Here is a 19071-nt window from a genome sequence, read left to right on the forward strand (position 1 = left end):
AAGGCTTAAGGTTTAGTGCTTTTGCCAAGACCTAATCTTTCAAAAATAAACCAGTCAGTCACTCTCTCTCTCTCTCTCCATCATTTTACTATGCAATAAAGGTAGCTGAACCGTACTAAAAACGGGGGTTTTATGCGAGTGCCGTATTCTTGTGTGACCAGTCGTGAGCGAACTTCTGAAGGTTACCATGCTGTGTTAATTGGAAACCTTGGAGGCTACCACTTTACTATTGGATGTCCCTGCTCTAGTTCCTAAAAGGTTCCTGGTCGAAGACTAAAAAAGAATTTCTAGTAAACATGTCGAACATGTCAGCAACAAAAGAGATAATGTGATATATAACGCTAAGACCTGATTTTAATGCTGCTATTCTCTCCAGTTCAAATGCCCACGTACTCAACAGGGATAAGTAAAAAAGGACGGCATTTACACAAGAACGGACAAAGTTTTAAAAATCCAATTATGATTTGCTTCCATGATTCCATCAACCTTTTTCCCACTATCCTAAAAGTATTTTTTTAAAATAAAAAACTAAGTGTGTTGTCCTATTTCTCATTCTTTTAGAAGATTAAGCCCATTGTCAACGAGATTTGCAGCTTAGTTTCGCTTAAGGATACATTCGAGTTTTTTTTTATTTCTATAGCGCGTCGTGTTTCTACCTTCAATTTTATTATCATGAAATGCAAGGTGTTGTGTAGGGATGAGGGAGGGAGGACTCACTAGGAGGCAAATGTTGCTACACGACTTCCTAGTGTCATTTTCTTTATTGCTTGAGAACAACACCTTTCCAGATGCGTGTGTGTGTGACAGTGTTTTCACCATGAAGTTCAAATTAAAAACCTGCTAGCCTTCAGTGAGTAGAAGCAGGTCATTCGTGTTTTTTTTTTTTTTTCTCTTTTCTACCTCTTGTATTTCGAAGTAGAGTGGAACTAGTTTCAAGTTTGTACCTGATAAACAAGCAGCTGGGAAAAGTCAAATGTTGCACTAGTTTTGTATGCGGTGTGCAATCAGGAAAGTAAAAGATAAATTTAGAAAAGGAAAGAAAAAGTCCAATTTCATGGACAACTTGCTAGGCTGCAACGTTAGCTACAGATCTTAAATATAAGAGGATTTCGTCAGCAATATAACGCAAGTAATTTGGCGATGCAGGGCCTCAGTGGGGATGAAAATACCTATGATTGCGTGAGGAGGGTTTTATTTTGCTATCGAAGTGTACTGATTTGAACTGACAGTATCACTTCAGAAATCATGCACACAAGATCACGGGATTGTTGAAGTTGTAATTTCGTCTGGTTCAAACGAGCAACAATAAAAAAAAAAAAATGATAAAAAAAATGCTGTCCTGATTGGCGAGTTGAATGCACCTCAAACTATTGCGTGATTATTATAGCTTCACTTTCGCTTTCTACCACATTAGAAAAGAAAGGGATTAGACTCGGAGGAGCACTATTGGTTATTCTTCTCTTCCTGTTATTGTCATCGTTCTTTTTACGTTCTTTCTTTTCTCCCCCATCTGAAGTTCCATTTCCATTATTATGTTTGTGTCCCACTTTCTGAACAGCTAATTGATCCTATCCTTGTTAAAGTTTATTTTCTTTGTCGAGATAGCAGGCTATCGGGAGTGGAGTAAAACACGTGCATAATATTACGGGGAGCAAGTTTGTAGGCCGAAGAATTTTTTTTTTATTATTATTATTATTATTATTATAAAAACAGATCACCTGAAACTTTCACTAAGCCTAAGTTTCTAACACTTGCATGCGAGTTTTACATATGTTCGGTTTAAGAGAGGAAATTATCGAAGGAATTTGTTAATAAATACGCTCATTTAAACGAGACCATACTATTTCAAACCAATATTTATATACTTTTTTTTGTTTTACTTAAGGACAACTTTAAGATGTTTTAAACGATAACTGTCTCATCATGTTTTAAACGATAACTGTCCATGGTAAGGCTGCTGCAATAACTGCGTGGTTTGTGGACATGAACGTCACCACACTTGACTGGCCTCCACACAGCCCTGATCTCAACCCCCTGTGGAATGAACTGGAGCGCCTGGTGAGATCAAAGGACGTCCTCCCCATAATACTCCAGGACCTCATTACAGGCCTGCAGGAAGAATGCTGCAGCCATCGCAGCAAAAGGAGGCCCTACGTCTTATTAAGGTGGGCATCATGGCCGTTTGTTCCTCACACTATGGTGTCCGTTAACTTCTTTCCAAGCAATGTGAATTATGCAAAAAATTCAGAAACATTTCTCTAGAGACCAAACATGGAATTTTTTCAAACCACCTCGGGCCTCTAATAAGCAGGATGGTGAGGTCCTCCGATCGAACGATGAAAATCATCTCCCAACTAAAGAATCACAAACATCCATGCCCATGGAGCAATTAGAAATCACGGTCTGTTGAAGTAGAGTGGGTATACTACACATTCTGTCAACTAAGTTGACAGTGTTTTCAACAGAATTTTACATGATTTGCTTGCTTGGGTATAATTTAAAATAAATAAATTAATTTAAAAGTAACAACGAACTATGAATGGATTTAAGCCTTTCTATCACTGTTTGATGTCTCGGAAAAAAAAAAAAATAAATAAAAATATTGAACCTGAGATTTCCGACTCGCGTATTGCGAGTCGGAAATCTCATTAAATTACAAATGTTTAATTTCCAGGTCGGGATGGAGGACTAACATACACAATGCGGGGAAGATAATAACAGTGAACTGCGAAGATTCGCATAACATGCAAAAAACACAATAACATTGAAACATTGAAAACCCAATATGTGTCGAAAATTAAGTTTAAAACACAGAATTCCTGACATAAATATAAGTTTAATGCTTAAAAATGTTATTTTACTTTTAAACTTGGAGGAGAAACAGTTTTGCAACGGAACAGAACATTGCGCCTTGTCATTCTGGACACTTTTTTTTTTTGTACACATTAGTGGTGGGGAGCAGCGGGGAAAAGTTATAGGCCATCACTCCTTGATTAAAAAAAAATATCACTCCACCCTAAAATGTAGTAATATTTTATGAATTTGGTAATCTTTCACACTCCCTAGTTGCGCGGAGGACTCGTCTAAATTATTGGTTGTCAGGCGGTGGGAGGGAGAAGGGAAGCACTCATTCTAGGTGAAGGAAATTGAAGAGAAATGAATATATATATATATATATATATATATTCATAACTTAACAGTTTCTTCAACTGAGCCAAACTCCCCAATTCAGTATAGTATTACATTTAAAGGTATTTGGAATAGCTTGTTTAAAGTCAGTTTCTCTTTTCTTGTAAAGAGTATATTCAAGTAACAAGATGTCAGTAATAATAAATAAATATCATTTGCGAAGAAAATGCAAATAATACAGAAGTTGAAAAAGTAACAAAAAAATAAATACACAACAGGAATAGATATGATGATAATAATAATGACGATATGTTGTATTATAATTCGAATTTTATTCCCTAAAAGCTCTAAGAAGGATTCTGCTTTTCTTTCTTTTAAGAATAATCGAAACAAAAAATCTAAGATCGACGTACTTTTAAAGTATACTTGAAATAACAGCTGCTGAAAACAGGGACAAAAATGTCTGGAAGCCAAAACAAAGTAATCCTTGTAATTGCAACTTCATATTTTTACCTTTTAGAGGCTCTTGACTCGAAGTACAGCCCACAGCATCGCAAGAAAGCAATCTTCCTATTGTAATTTTTCTACTAACTTCTCCCGTAGATCTTTATCGAGTTTTCGAAACCTTCCAAAAAGGTACTGCGGTACCTATTTCTCTAGCCTTCCCACATGATTAAATACTATTATCTGATGATCATGCCATGAGCAACTACTGAAATATTATGTTTCCGTAATACGATTAGGGTTTTCTATAAGAGAATACAGCAGAGTAACAAATTGTGCCGAAACTTCCTTGGACCACCAGATTGTCAAGGAAGTAGTCAATTATTTTTTTTTAAAAAATGCACTTAAATAGAACGGAAAATTGATGATTTATGGAAACAAAATTTGCGAAATAATTTGATAAAAGTCAAAATGTCAAAAAAATTTAATTAACGATACAATACTGCCCTCAAACCATCCATCAATATGAGGCAATGCACACGAATTGATGGTTTCGGTTTTATTATTAAAAGCTTATCTCGACAGTACAAGTAGTAACTGAGCAAACGGTCTTAAAATGCAGTATGCTAATCAAATTATAAGATTCGGTGACTTGTACATAAAACGCAACACGGCATTGTAATAAATACAAAAGTAATAAATCGCTCAAGTATGACGCAATTTAATAAGATAGGTGACATAAACGGTAGAATTGCTTCTACCGTTCATATCCCCTATGCTTTAACCGCTTGTGATCTACTTGAGAAAAAAACCTACACAGAAAGAAAGATTGCGAGAGTTTAGTATTACGCCAACGTTAAAACTGAGCAGCAATTCCTGAGTCCAGGTTGTCAAGCGGCTACTGACGGTGTTAGTACTATTTACATACTGCTGTTCGTATTAATTTACTTTATCGCAGCCATTCAATCTATTTTTAAATCTTCAGTGGGAATAAGGTGGACGACCAGATCAAGCTTGAATTTCAACCGTCATTGCTGTTAACCGCTTTATTTTATACAAGAACTACTTCCTGGAAGAGGTACTGTTAAGGTGCGAGAGGGGATACTTCTCTCCAAAAACTCTGAACGATCTCTCTCTGTCTATCCCAGGTGATATGTATATATTATGAGAGAGAGAAGTTTATAATTTTCACATTAAATTGTTTCGTATTCCTTGATTTAATGAGTGAAGCTTTTATTCAAACAGCATTCATATCTGGTATCGACAGCACCCTTCGGTTGGAAAGACCTGGGTTCGAGTCCCAGGTGATTTTCCCTCCTGGAAACCCGGATTTTTCATCTTACAAACAGACAAACCGGTCAGAACATACGCAATTTACATACATAGGGTAGTTAATCCTCTCTTCATTGTCTCCGATCACAAGCTGTAAGCAGGTTTCTAAGAAGTCAAGTAACTTACTTGGCCGTGACAGTCCATTGAGCCTAACACAAAAAGGAAGATTTTATTTGTTATACGTTCTCTTATTAAGCAACAGAAACAAGTTACGCGTTGTTGAATTTCTGTCTAATAAAAAAGAAAACAAAAAAATTCTGAGTCAGTTAACACTTGATTTCAGGCTCTGATTATGAGATATTGCTCCATTTCTCTCCTCACACATACGTCCTCAATCCTTATTAAGAAAGATAAACCAACCGTCTTGACTATACGGAATATGTTAGATATTTTCACAACTTCCCCATGGTTGACAGAAAATCCCTAGATAATCACCGATAGCCCTGAAATAATGACACATCAGTATTTGCTATTTACGAAGGTAAAATCCTGAAGTACAATGTTACACGTGAGCTGAGGGTTGATTATACAGGAGATCGTTGACATTTTAGCTTAAATAAATGCAAATGACGATTTCAGAATTATTCAGGAAATTTGTTCTGTAGGAAAGAGTTCACTGAAAGGAATTAAATCAATCTAATTGTTTGAGCAATCAGACTAATTTAAATTTTAAAGCTTTAATAGGGGCTACTTTAGGTAAGAAGTAGATTAAAAAAGTATCAAAATACCCTAGCACCATGTTGTCTAATCCGCCTTAAGAAGAGTGGCAATCTTCTCCTGAATAAATTACAGTATTTTTATGTATGGAATTAGACAACGGTTAGTACACAAACCCTACAATTTGTGTATACTGATTTAAGAGAATTGTAGGACTGCTTCCCCAGCTCGCTAACGCCTGTCAAGTTCTAGTTATATGGCATGATGCTTTTCTTACTGATATCAATTTTGTATGTTCAGCAATCTTAACCTATGATTTTTGGAATTACTGGCGAAGTAGCTTCAGTGTATTATGTCTGTTAATTGTATACATATTCTTCTCGCCGATTTCCTGCTTTGTGGGAAAACTAGAATTTCCGGTCGGAAAAATCCTTGCTCAGCAGTATAAAGTTTCGAAATTTTGATCAGAGAGCTAATGAGAATACAATCCTCAGCATTGGAATGGCCGTAGCTTACGCTACTTAAAAGAACACGGCCGCTGCTCAGGCGTCTATATTCGCCTTTTATTAGTGAGTTAGATAAAGGCTTCACTGGCCCGACAGCTGTTTCGAACTTTGTTGGTCCTTCAGAGAATAGGCAGAAAACAGTAAGAACTCGCATTCAGTACCAAAGCAATCCTGTGTCAGAAGAGTTGTATTTGTCAAGCTACTTCAGGCCTCCAAATAAGTTGGGTGAAGAAGAGCAACATTCCTGCTCCTAAATTTAGTTATTTACGCCACAGTTTGTTGGCTGGAGTGTAGAGACACTTACCAAAAAACGTACCCATTTATTTTTATTCATTTATATTTAATTCTCTTGCTTAACTAGTTTTTCTACAACTGCCATACAACACATTAAATTCAATAATCACATTTTAAAACTTGAAATTAATTTGTGTAATCATTTTTAAATTGCTCTCAATATAAAATTATATAGAAATGATATAGAATTACTCCAAAGAAATGACTATACAAGCATTTTTAACAACAAATAACTATCATTGCAACGACTTAAATGCTTGTCACAACGCTGATCATATTATGGCATAGTAGTGTATAGCAATAATTAAAAACTTACGATGGAAAAGGAATGGAAGAACGTGTCAGTTTTGCGAAATACACGCACGTGATTAGAAAAACAAGCTAAAAAAAATACCTTCAAAATATATCGTCACTGACAGTTAACGGCAAAGATGCTGACGGTATGTTATCAAACATGTCATTAGCGTCATATTGATGGCACCTGTTTGTGTCTTAATTTCTAGAAACTAGGATGAAATATCACTAATCTGTCGGAAAATTATAAATAAAAAGTAAGCAAATATCTTGTACATGCTGCTTATGTAATTAATCTACTTGCACTACAAATTATGCTTTAATTCGATTTTAAACACCAGCTGACTTTGTAAGTATTGTTTTATTTATTTTTGAGTGTTATCGAGTTACCACTGTAGATGCTTACTACAGTTTCAGTAATGAATAGCATTTAATGACATTCATTTATTTCTTCTTGATTTTCAGGGTTTGGCTTTTACAAATAGGGAAAGGGAAGTTCTAGGTCTTCGTGGACTTCTTCCTCCCGTCGTACGAAGTCCGGGGTTACAGGTGAAAGCGGTGTTAGAAAATCTTAATAGATACGAAGATGATCTCAGTCGATATCTTTTTCTCCGAGAACTCCAGGTAACGTATATTTTTCTCTGTCACATATTTCGCTACGTCTACACTAACATTACGACAACTTTCTTCAACTCACTACATTCCTGTTCCAAGGGAGATATGAACTCGTTCAAACTCTCAGCCTTGACCTTCTTTACTGGACTTTCCCCTTAGGATATGTTTAGCCCAAGCAGCGAGTTTAACGGCCTTTTTTTTTTCCTGGTCAAAAGCTACTGTTAGGTAGATAATTCAAGAAGAAAAAACCACTGGTTAACTCAGAAGATGCTTTGGTAATGGTGAAATAGCAATAAACAATTATCGACGTGCAAAGCCGTTTTCTAGTGACGTCACACGCATGAAATCAGTGTACGTGTGTACTCGGCTATTTCCTCCTTGAGGCAGAGTCATGCAGAATGTGAATTCCCTTACCACAAATTTATTCCTCCCTATTAACACCACGTTCGTCTGAAATTTAATGGAGACAAGCGTCAAAAAAGAATTCATATTCATCTCATGTTTAAGGAAGTCACAAAAACTACAATTAACATTTAGGGATGGAACTAAAGAGGGTAAGTGATTTATATCATCTCATACGGTCCCCACAGATCGCTGTTTTTATAGCTTCCGGAGAAAAGGGAAGAGTGGGAAGCAATTTCGATAATTTTGTATATTAAAGAAAAAAAAAAAAAAAGGTAGGGACCGAATATTTTCCTACGTTAGCCATGCGACACATTTCTCACTTGGGTGGGGTAATCAAGGTAACCTTGTCATCATTTACTTTAACATACTATCTAAAACCTGTTCGGCATTCTTATGCCGAAAGCAGTACATCATGAATAGACGACTTAAACGCGTTTAATATCTCATTCTACCAATCATTTAAGCGAACCATACATATCAAAAGGCCCTCTCAAAAAAATAAATGATTTCGCACAAAACCATGCGAAATCACTTTCGAAATAATGCTGCCCGATAATAACAGTGTTAAAGCCATTTTATTCTATCGAACACGGCCCCAATGACTCATTATTGTACAGCTGTTTTGGCTAATGTTACTGGTTGCATCAGATATAATTCGCAATTCCAGCCAATGGGGAGAGCAATTTTGTTCTTGATAAGCTCTGCAGAGTTGCATTTCTTGTCTTCTGGTCAGCAGAAGATATGTGTTCTTTGAGCCGAGAATGGATTGAATTATAAATTCTAGAAAATATCCCCGAATGGCAGGTGAATTGTTCATTTCGAAATTATGGCTGAGCACACCAGCAAAGCTAAACTTTTCCTTCAATCTTTTCGTGTAGGTGGTCGGTTGGTGGATGGAAACAGGGATAGCAATGTTAAGAGACAAGGGATTTTACGTTTGTGAGAGGATTGTGGGGACTACTAATGGATCTTCATTTCAAGGACCTCTATTCCTTGTTTGCCAGATGGAATTCAGATTAATCTGTTTTTTTCAACAAAGGCATCGTCACTGTCTGTGGCACTACAAATGTATTGTACAGAAATGATAGTACAAAGGAAGCTGTTGGAAAAGTTCGACCTCATAACGAATATTAAATGCCATGGATTGTTACGACCAAGTAATTTGGCTTTTTCATAAACCTGATTAATGCTATGATTGTCTTTTATGTGAAGGAATTTTCAGGAAGCATAAATCTTGTTACCTTTTAGTTGAAAAGCAGCTTTGTTACTTGGTCCTTAACAGGATTCAAACTTGTCTTTCTGACCAAGTTGCTACCGACTACGTCAGAGGTTCTGGTTAAAAAACATGGTTTTATTACTTTCAGGAAACGAGCTTAATATTCTCTTACAAGTACATAAGCAGAAAATGAAAGATTAAAGATTGTGTTTACATTCGAAGCCGTGCCTGAAATTTATTCAGTTTGTTCTCATTATTTCCCAAAGTGTTGTGAAATATCACTTAAGTATTGCATAGATTGGAAAGAGTGAAAGTTATTGAGAGAGCAAGAGAAATGAAACTCAAATATCTCATTAAATGACTACTTCAAAGTCACAAGCTTCGCGTGTTCTTGTACTGGCCATGACCTTAAGGATTGGAATTCCCATCTATTAGTCCAGACAACCTATTATAGTTTCCTGTGGGGAAATTCCCGAATGCTAAAAGCGAAAATTAATCTGAGAAAGCAGTGGAAGAAAGGGCGGAGTTTCAGCTTGTGTTAACTGACGTCATTGCATCCTGTTTTCCGAGAAAGGAAGGAAGAAAAGTACGGTAAAGTTCCTTATGTGGAAGGATCATTCAGGTGTAAATTGTGAGGACGATTACAACAAAATGGGATTGTTTTGATAGTATGGAAATTCAAAATCTCTCCAATTATATCAGTAACTCACACATCCCACACGCCTTGTGAAGATCTCAAACAATTTCGAGTCGCTTTGTTGCCTTTAATCTTTTTTTGTTGGGGGGGGCGGGGACCTCTCGAATAGCATTCCGCTACAGTTGGCAGTGTTTGAACTCATACTTAAGTGTCTCACCATTTCACGGCCCCTTCAACATTCTTTGTTTCCTGCTCTGTGGTTAGGATGAGAATCATGTACCAAACACGACGGGTTAAACCTTCGGGTTTTCAGAAAATACGAGGAAAGTGGGACACTTTCCTCGTATCCGCGGGCTCAAGGACCAGTGCTTCTGCAGTAATTCAAAACCTGATCCAGCTTACATGTTTGAGTATAGTCTGGCAATTTCCATATGAAGCATTCAACAGTAGTGATAGTTGTTGACCTGAACAGTCTAGAAGTTTTATCGTGTCTGTTTTGTTTTGAGGCGTTGAAATCGTTTAAGATGTTCCTGGTCCTCTTTAAAATAACTGTACTTAGTATAAAACTTTGCTGATTTTTCAAATTCATTACAAAATTTCGCATCATTTAGTTCGTTTCCTATTAGATGATTCTACAAGACACTGCACAGTGTAATAAAAGCATGATAATTCAAATAGTGTGCTACCTTTATTAAGACCGGCATTTGTCTTTCGATTGGAATGCCTGATTCAAAATGGTTATTGAATGCGATGAAATTTTGCAATGACACTTTCCATCTGAAGGCGAATTAGCTACTTTCATACAGAAGTGGTAAAGATGTTTATCTTCTCAAAAAATTGTTATTTTAGATTACCCCAAAAACTATTACGGCTATAAGGCCAGTTGAAAGTCATAAGTTGGAGGTCAAAGCTTTCACTTATGACTTCCAACCTTTAGTTGAAAAGCCCTTATCAATGATCCTCTAGTGCTATTCTAAGAAATTAAGCTCTCTTTCTGTCATTGCCGCTGACTGTACCGTGGTGGTGATTTGCGAAGAACTGTGCACAGAATACAGTTAACGGACATCGGCTTGCCTTGCCGAGTGGTTAGCATATCCGCTCTCGAAACGACAGGCTGCAGTTGCATCCTGCCATGGGCATGGAAGTTTGTGAATGTCTTTAAGTGAGAGATGGAGTTCATCGTCCGGTGTGAGACCACCGTCCAACTTATTGGGTTTGCAAAAACCTTTCATAGACGGGAGCCACACACGCTTGCCTCATGGCATTAGTTCCCTCTGCAGTAATTCTAATCAGTCCTACTTTTCTTAAGTGCTGCGAATTTAACTAAACAGAAGAAAACGAAGCAAGTTATTGGCTCAATGTTTACCAGGGGGAAAAAATGAAGTGTTTGAAATGGCACTAAATATCAGGCATGCAAAAAAAAAAACTTGTTCATGCCGTGCTGTTGAGAAAGAACGATATTATAAACATCCTATTTAGCGAGCATGACAGACCATCTTGCTCAAAGTCAAAATTCCTTCTCTAGAGCTAATATAAATCATGTTAATCTTATTTGCTCACTCTTTTCCTCGATTAATTATTTCAAAAATTGTAGTCTACAAAATTAACTGAAGCAGAACCATTATAGATAAGCTTCCCTATAGACTTTCTAGTGATCTGCAATGGATAAAAAGCAAAAAGTGAAACAAAGAGAGGGAGTCGCTGCTCCAGGTTATTTTATACGCATTCTGAGGAGAAGGACGGCTCATTGAATATGATCAAGTTTATTGTCTTAAGTAGGTCAGTCCAATCCACACAGACTAGGTGGAAGTACGATCTCATTAATAATCCCTCAATTAACGAACTTATCTGACAAGCAAACAAGAAATAAAACTACAGTAAATTCCATTCTTATGCGAGTTGATATAAAACTTTTTATTTGTGAGCTCATTGATGAAAAAGTTGAATCATTTGTTTTTATAGAATTCACGATAACTGTAGAAGACTATTAAAATGATATACTTATAATATTCTATAATTTATTACTAAATGCATTCGTCTAGGTTATTAGCTAATTTCATCCGTTTCTTCGCCTTGAATTAAAACAATAAAGAATAAAATATTTAAAAAAAAGCGGATAAGGATTCTGCATGATATATTTGTTTATTAAACATCACCATTTCGTCCAGCATATGAGAGATCATCAGGATGAAATATATACGCAGTAAGGCTACTTACTATTGAAAGGGAGCTTGGTCTTAGAATTCACTCAGTGCGATGATGAAAGAATGCATGATATAAGATTTAGGTTACTCATACCTCTACTTAAACGCATGCACAACAACGAGGCTGCTGTTCAGCTGTACGTGCATGGTTGGCGCAAACTTGATAGTTTTGAGTAGTGTGACATCCAAGTGGCGCTACGTTACTTTTATGAGTATGCTGCAGGTAATTCAAGTTTTCTTAGCAGTACATTTATATAAGTTCTATCCCCGAAGAGGTTAGGATGGAACAGAATACTGGAACATAAAGCACTTTTTTTTCAACAGTATCAGTTTTATTTGCACTTTTAAAGTTTTAATCATACGAAGAAAAAAAAAAAAAAAAAAAAAAGGAAAATGTTTCTCAAAAGTATCTCATTAAATTTTCCTGTTCGTTAGTTTTCTCGTAAAATTTCTATTATTGAATTGAAAGTATTCATTGAAGTAGTATGTCAGTAAAATTCACAGTAAATGGGTTCTTTCTATGTATACAATTGTAAAATCCCAAAAAGTACTTAATTACGATATCATTCAATGGATCTGGTGAGTTCAGCAAGAACTAGGGTTAGAATCGAGATGTTCACAGAAGGCAACACCAAAAGAAAGCAATATTTGCTTCAATAAGGTGTTCGAAATATTAGGCATCGCAAAACGAATGACACTCTACATACCTTTTTTACTCGACTTAATTTGGGACTTTTAAGAACCAATCATTTTTTGTTACGGGGGAACAGTTTCACAGATCGACTTGGTATTTTGGATCCTGTGCCACTCTTTTTTTTTCTTTATCAATTTCGAAATTTAAAAAAAAAAAAAAAAAAAAACAGTCCATCTTTTATTTTTTGCTTCCGAACACTGGCCATTTTTTTCCCTTATCGAGCTAACATCGGCAGGCTCGATAGGACAGTAATGAGTAGAAAAGGGGAAGGAAAGACGCACCCTTCTCTTCTTGTAAATTGTAAATTAAATACACTCTATGTGAGGATCTGACTGCACCAGATGTAGACAGCCGGATGCATCCTCTGAAGAGAGGCTGTCGCAAATAACATCCGGCTCAAGGTAGCCTCGGTCATCCTTTACAAAAATTCGACCCTCATTCGTCTAAGCCAATTAATTTTACTTCCTGAAGATTATACGGTGCGGCTATCATTCTTCAATGAGTAATTGTCACGGTTCACTGCAATCTTCCTCCTTCGCTTGATAAACTGGTAGCCGAATAAATATTCCCATCTTTGATTTCCTAATTGTAGCTCAGCTATTCAAGAAAAATAATTAAGTTTCACATTCTCGGTAGAACCTAAAGAAACAGTCACTGCAATCGTGTTCTAACTTGTCAGAAAGATTTAAAAAAAAAAAAAAGTGGCAGCATAGAAGAGTCGAGTACAGAGGAATCGTTAGAGGGTGTGGAAATTAATTATTGTGGGCACTTTTGATTTATCTCATAAATAAAAAGACAAAATTAGGAACCCCGTGAACATGGGATGTTTGGTTTCCTATTTCTCCCTATTCCTCACATGCAATGTTCAAGAAAACGTATCAATAGGTTTTTTGTTAACCACTTACTCCATACAGGACTGATTTTCTGTAGAATTTGCAACTTCTCGTGTGTGTTTTATAACGTTTCGTGTATGTACTGTATATATAAAGAGCTTATGTTTAATGTCATAATAAATTAACAGGATATATAGCTCTTGGACTACTTTTTTTTTTGAGGGGGGGGGGGTAGTGTGGTGAATATTCGAATATCCACCACACTGGATATTCGAATAATTAAGATGTATCTGACCAACTCATATTTACTACTTTAGAAATGAGACTAGATTTAATATAAATGCTTTCTTAAATTCTGTCTGGTTATGTCTTTGTTTTTTCGACGCAGAATTTGAGTATTGAACACTCAACTAACAATATTGCTATTCGTATGTCAAAGTAATATATTTGTACTGGTATATTTCCAGGATAGTAACGAGAGATTGTTCTACAACGTTCTCTGCGAACATACCGACAGGTTGATGCCAATTGTTTATACCCCAACAGTGGGATTAGCATGTATAAATTATGGACTAACCTTCAGAAGGCCAAGGTAAGGTTTTCATCTATTCATTCTAATTCATAGTATTCTGTGTTAACAAGAAACGACGTTCCTTTACGAAAATGATTTAACTTTAAAAAGAAACGTTTAGTATTAGTACTTTAAAGTACTTTCTTAAAAAAGAGACTGCTCCATTGCAAAAATTGCTTAGCATTTTCTTTTTATATTGTTTAGTATTAGTATATAAAATATCATAATTGTGTTACAATAGCTTTCTGTAGATCCCCTATAGACCATATCTTCACCATTAATAATATAGCAGAAAAATATTGGGAATACAACCTGCCCATATACTGTTGTCTTATAGATTTTAAGCACGCCTTTGATTCAGTTAATAGAAACAAATTGATTACTATCCTAAAAAACGTAATAATGGATTCTGATATTTTAACATTTATTACAAATTATTATGGAGACACCAAAGCTTTTGTTAAAACAAACAACATTAAAACCGAGAATTTCAGAGTTGAGAAAGGTGTAATGCAGTGATGTCCTCTCTCACTTCAACTCTTTATACTCTTCCCAGAAGAAGTCTGTAAATCCATAGCCGATGAACCAGGTGTAAAAATCAATGATATCAACATTAATCACATAAAATACGCCGATGATATCATTATTAATATTTTAAATGACTCTTGTAAAACTTATGGTATGAAAATAAATCTTCATAAAATAAAAATAATGAAGATAGGTAGAAAAGAAGAAAATATTTCTATAAATCTTGAAAATCACCTGCTGGAACAAGTTAATAAATATGTTTATCTTGGCAGTCTTATATCTAGTAACCTCAACAATATGGAAACAGTAAAACACAGGCTAAACCCAGGTTGGACCAACATGAATAAACTAAACAAAATATGGAAAAATAAAAAATCCCAACCAGTCTAAAATTATATAAAACAATTATTATTCCAACGGCTACTTATGCTTCAGAAGCCTGGAGATTAACTCAACAACCAATCAAGAAACTTCAAGCATTTGAAATGAAATGCTTCAGAAAAATTAATAACACCCACTGGATGCAACACAAGACTAATGATCGAGTCAGAACAGATTTAGACTTCCCAGATAATATAACAGACACAATCATTAAGCATCAACTGAGATGGTTTGGTCATATTCAGAGAATGGCCCCTCATAGACTCCCATATTTAGTTCTGAATGGTATATCGGAAGAAAAAGACCTAGAGGCAGACCAAGAAGTACTTGGATAAAGTTGCTGAAAGAACATTCACATCTACCCAGCTATGGAGTCATGATTGAGATGGCTAAAGATCGCGATAAGTGGAGAACCTTTTTTCTTAGTGGACTCAACCCGCTACCAATCGGATGAGATGAGATGATGATCTTTTTGTAATGTTTATTTTCTAAAATATCCAACGAGAAAGGGCTTTCTTTCCTGTGGATACTCAATTAATGACAATAATCGAAAAGATCTTAAATTCCATCCAGGATTAGATACATATAATACTCTGTGTTACCACATGTGTTAACGTAGAGTTAATTTTAAAACTGTAGATGTTGTCGGAAAAAGAGTTGGAGTGGGGAGAAATGTACTATCTCTGGTCTGAATATGTAACACAAGCTGGAGTCCCACCAGCATCGTAGGATCCACACTAGGTATGTGCTTCATACAATACTTTGTAGGCTTTACAATTTTACGTAACTTACTAATGGTTTTTTGCAATGCGATAATACATGTCATACTAGAAGCATCGTTGCAACACAATTTGAGGAAAATGGTATTGAAATAAACCGATATGAACCCAGCAAAACACCAACGACCTGGAACATAAGGTGCGGCTCTGACCAACGTGCAAACTGTACTTGGTTTCACACTGGTCTGGTCATCATGTTGAAGGGAGAATAGTTCATATTACCACAAACTAGTAGAGTATGTCTAGAAGGATGGCAAGTGGATCAGCACCAAAGGAAGGTCCACTGGATTGTATGCAGTTCGTTTCTTTAACATATATTGCTCTTTTATTGCTCTATTTCAACATAAGGTGCATTAAAAGTACTGGAGAATATTTATTATCAAGATTTCGTTAAAATTAGAAGCCAGCATCTTCTTTACATGCATCATTTACTTTTGCTGTACCATTACAAGATATACAGTGTTGAGAAAAAATAATAAAATACAATTTTTTATTTTTATTTTTGTTTATTTCCTTTAGAGGTCTGTACATTAATGTCCATGATGCTGGGCACATCAGCGATATTCTGAGTAATTGGCCAGAAAAGGAGGTGAAGGTAGGAAATTCTTTTTTTTTTTTTTCCCATTGCTTATTACAGTAATTGGTAGGGTAAATAAAAACATCTTGTGTAATTGTGCGATGAATACTGAATTGAATTTTCCTCAATAGGCAATTGTGGTGACGGACGGAGAGCGAATCCTCGGATTAGGAGATTTAGGAGCTAATGGAATGGGAATTCCAGTGGGTAAACTAGCTCTTTACACCGCTTTAGCTGGAGTCCCGCCTGCCTTGACTTTGCCTATCACCATAGATGTGGGAACTAACAACGAGGTAAGCTAACATAGGTCTGCCATTCACACTAAAAACATTATTATAAATGACGTTTGCAGCCATCTGCGTGTAAGATGACACAAAGTCATTCACTGAAATTCACAAACTACTGTAATGAGAACTTTTTTTTTTTTTTTTTTTTTTTTTTTTTTTTTTTTTTTATCTACGCATCAGATGAGCAGGGGTTACCTTCGATTCCATTAGGAGCGACCTCCATTGTTTGTTGGCTCTACTTTTTCAGCATTGCATATCGATCTGCCTTTGTCAATCTCTCAGTTAAATCCTTTTCATCATTTAAATTTTTTAAGCCAAACAAACGTGTAAGAAATGACGTCTCACTCAGAAATCAATATCGCTCAAGAATTATATGAACTATCCTATAGCATTAAACGAACATCTTATCTATATTTTTAATCAGTCCTAGATGCAAAAGGTCATTAAAAATCTATAATGTATCATTGATGTCCGGCAGATTAAAGATGAGTTAGATGGAACTTGGATATCTGTCTTATAATCTGTTATAGAAGGAAGGTTGCCAAGGTCATTGACGCACCCAGGGGGGGCCCGGACCTCCCAAAAAAAGAAAAAGGAAAAATACCCTAGAAAATTTTCCAAAAATCTTTTCCTAATTAAAATTCATTTTTTTTTATTTATGTTGTGTCATGTCTTCTATTTCTATACTATTTATGAATTAGCGGTGACATAAGGTGGGAATACCCTATAGCTCTCGGGAATCACGGCCGCTGTGAACGCAAGGCGAACGAGGTTGTGTTCGGGTGGTCCGAGTGCTACTGCGTTTTCCCGAGCTGGGCCAGAGGAGATCACGGGTATCATGTATTGGCGATCACTGCAGATGCTCAGTTCATAGGTCGTGTGCAATGCATAGTGTCTGTTCTCAAATCGTCTATTCAACTCGCCCTCCCCAGGATTAAATCTTGAGTGCGCCACTGGTTAAGGTTGGGAATTGCAATGTAAACAACTAGGGCTATGAAGCTATTGTATTAAGTCTCTTAACTGTATATTCATTTTTGGCTGGTTTGTTTGCTTGCTTTGCTGAATGATAAACTCGCACTTCTGGGAAGAAAAATTCGACCACCGTCATTTATAAACACCTAAAATTAGACTGTTTCTGAAGGAAAATGATAGAAAAGGAAAGAAAAACTTCTTTGGCTATTTGCTACTTATTCATTTCCCTTCCTCTGGTTTTGAGGGGGGGGGGGCATCAAAGAAAAATACAGCAATCTGATAGCTCCGCCAGTTTAATGAAAACACTCAAGGAGACCCAAAAACAGATTTCTGGGAGCTCAATTATAATCACGCTACCGTCCAATAGGGAAAGAATATCTCCGAAAATTTTCCTAAGAAAATTCTCAAGGATTAAGCAAACGACTCTTCGTTGTGAGTGAGTGGTACGCCACCCGTTCGTCTGGAAATCCCAAGGACAACGTTCTCTCCAGTCTCTTTGTTCCTTCCATCAGTTTCTTTAAATGTCCATTTTTTTGACCTTGTACGTGCATGCGCTATTATGTTGACCTTTACTGGATATCTGCACAGTCTTCCCCTTCCCCACCCTTGATTGCCAGTCTCCGCATGCGGTCGACCTTGCAAACAGTGTCAAGCGATGCATGAAACTCGCCTATTAAACAAATAACAATGATCGCTTTGCCACTATTTTGATAGGCCACGGCATCTCCATGGTAACGACTGTATTGGCTTTAATTGTTGAGGTCAGATAACAGAATTAATGCTTTTCGTTTGATATGGCGAAATAGCGAAGAAATCATTATAAAAAAAAAAAAAAAAGGCCATCCGTTTTCTTGGAGGCCGTAACAGAGCCAATGATTCCAGAGATAAACGAATGATATTAAACTTGCACTCTTTTCAGTAAACGGTTAAAATCTCAACTGCAACTTGTTTAGAGATATCTGTTCTGCCACCAGAGGGATAACCAGTCACGAACTCAACTATTATTAAAAAGGTAATGGCATCCTAATAATATGGCTAGGAAGCAGAGGGGAAGGAAGATACGTGAACTGACTTTAGCTAAGACATCCGATGTTGCATTTGGTGTCTTTTCGCGTTATTATGATCACGTTTACTCAAATATCAACAAAACAGATTCATCCATGAGATTGTCTTTTAATATATAATAATTTATATATGAATGCACCGGCTAATCAATTGCACAGGTATACAACGCTATAAACTTTTTCTTTTAGAAACTTATCTCGGATCCATATTATATTGGTCTTCAACAAAAGAGAACGAAAGGGGCTGAATATGACGATCTCATTGATGAATTCATGGAAGCTGTAGTCAAAAGGTAAATATTGAATTAGGTTATTATAATAGCAGCACTTTTATGATACTTGAGTCTCAAATTTCTTTTTTAAATAAACTAACTTATTTTCCTTTTGTTGAATTTATTTTGCATTCCCTTTTTCTTCAACAAAGAAAAAAAATTTCTTTGTTGAAGAAATTTACAACCACCCAACCAAAGCAAGATAATGCAATGCACAAATTTGAATGGCACGTGCTTACCGAAGTAAGATACTTTTCGAAAGAATTCTAGTACAAGGGGGGGGGGGAATAATTAGGATGGATTGATATCGGTACAATGCTTCTGCACACAGCGTAAAATTAGGCATGAAAAAATTGCTTGCGGTATTTCATAAACTAGTC

General features: G+C 36.1%; 1 protein-coding gene across 1 annotated transcript in view; it reads left to right on the top strand.

Annotated features, from left to right (window-relative positions):
- The window catches only part of LOC150094225 (NADP-dependent malic enzyme-like), a 46702-nt gene that overhangs the window by 12290 nt on the left and 15341 nt on the right, over positions 1 to 19071 (top strand). The window contains exons 2-6 of the mRNA XM_090412321.1: positions 7122 to 7280; positions 13728 to 13852; positions 16039 to 16114; positions 16228 to 16389; positions 18609 to 18712. Coding sequence (XP_090268447.1) covers positions 7122 to 7280; positions 13728 to 13852; positions 16039 to 16114; positions 16228 to 16389; positions 18609 to 18712 — 626 coding nt within the window. The remainder of the gene's footprint in view (positions 1 to 7121; positions 7281 to 13727; positions 13853 to 16038; positions 16115 to 16227; positions 16390 to 18608; positions 18713 to 19071) is intronic.

Source organism: Typopeltis vanoorti, chromosome 22 (genome assembly GCF_054136105.1).
Source record: "Typopeltis vanoorti isolate ZY-2024b chromosome 22, IOZ_Tvanoo_1.0, whole genome shotgun sequence".
Lineage (NCBI taxonomy): Eukaryota > Metazoa > Arthropoda > Arachnida > Uropygi > Thelyphonidae > Typopeltis > Typopeltis vanoorti.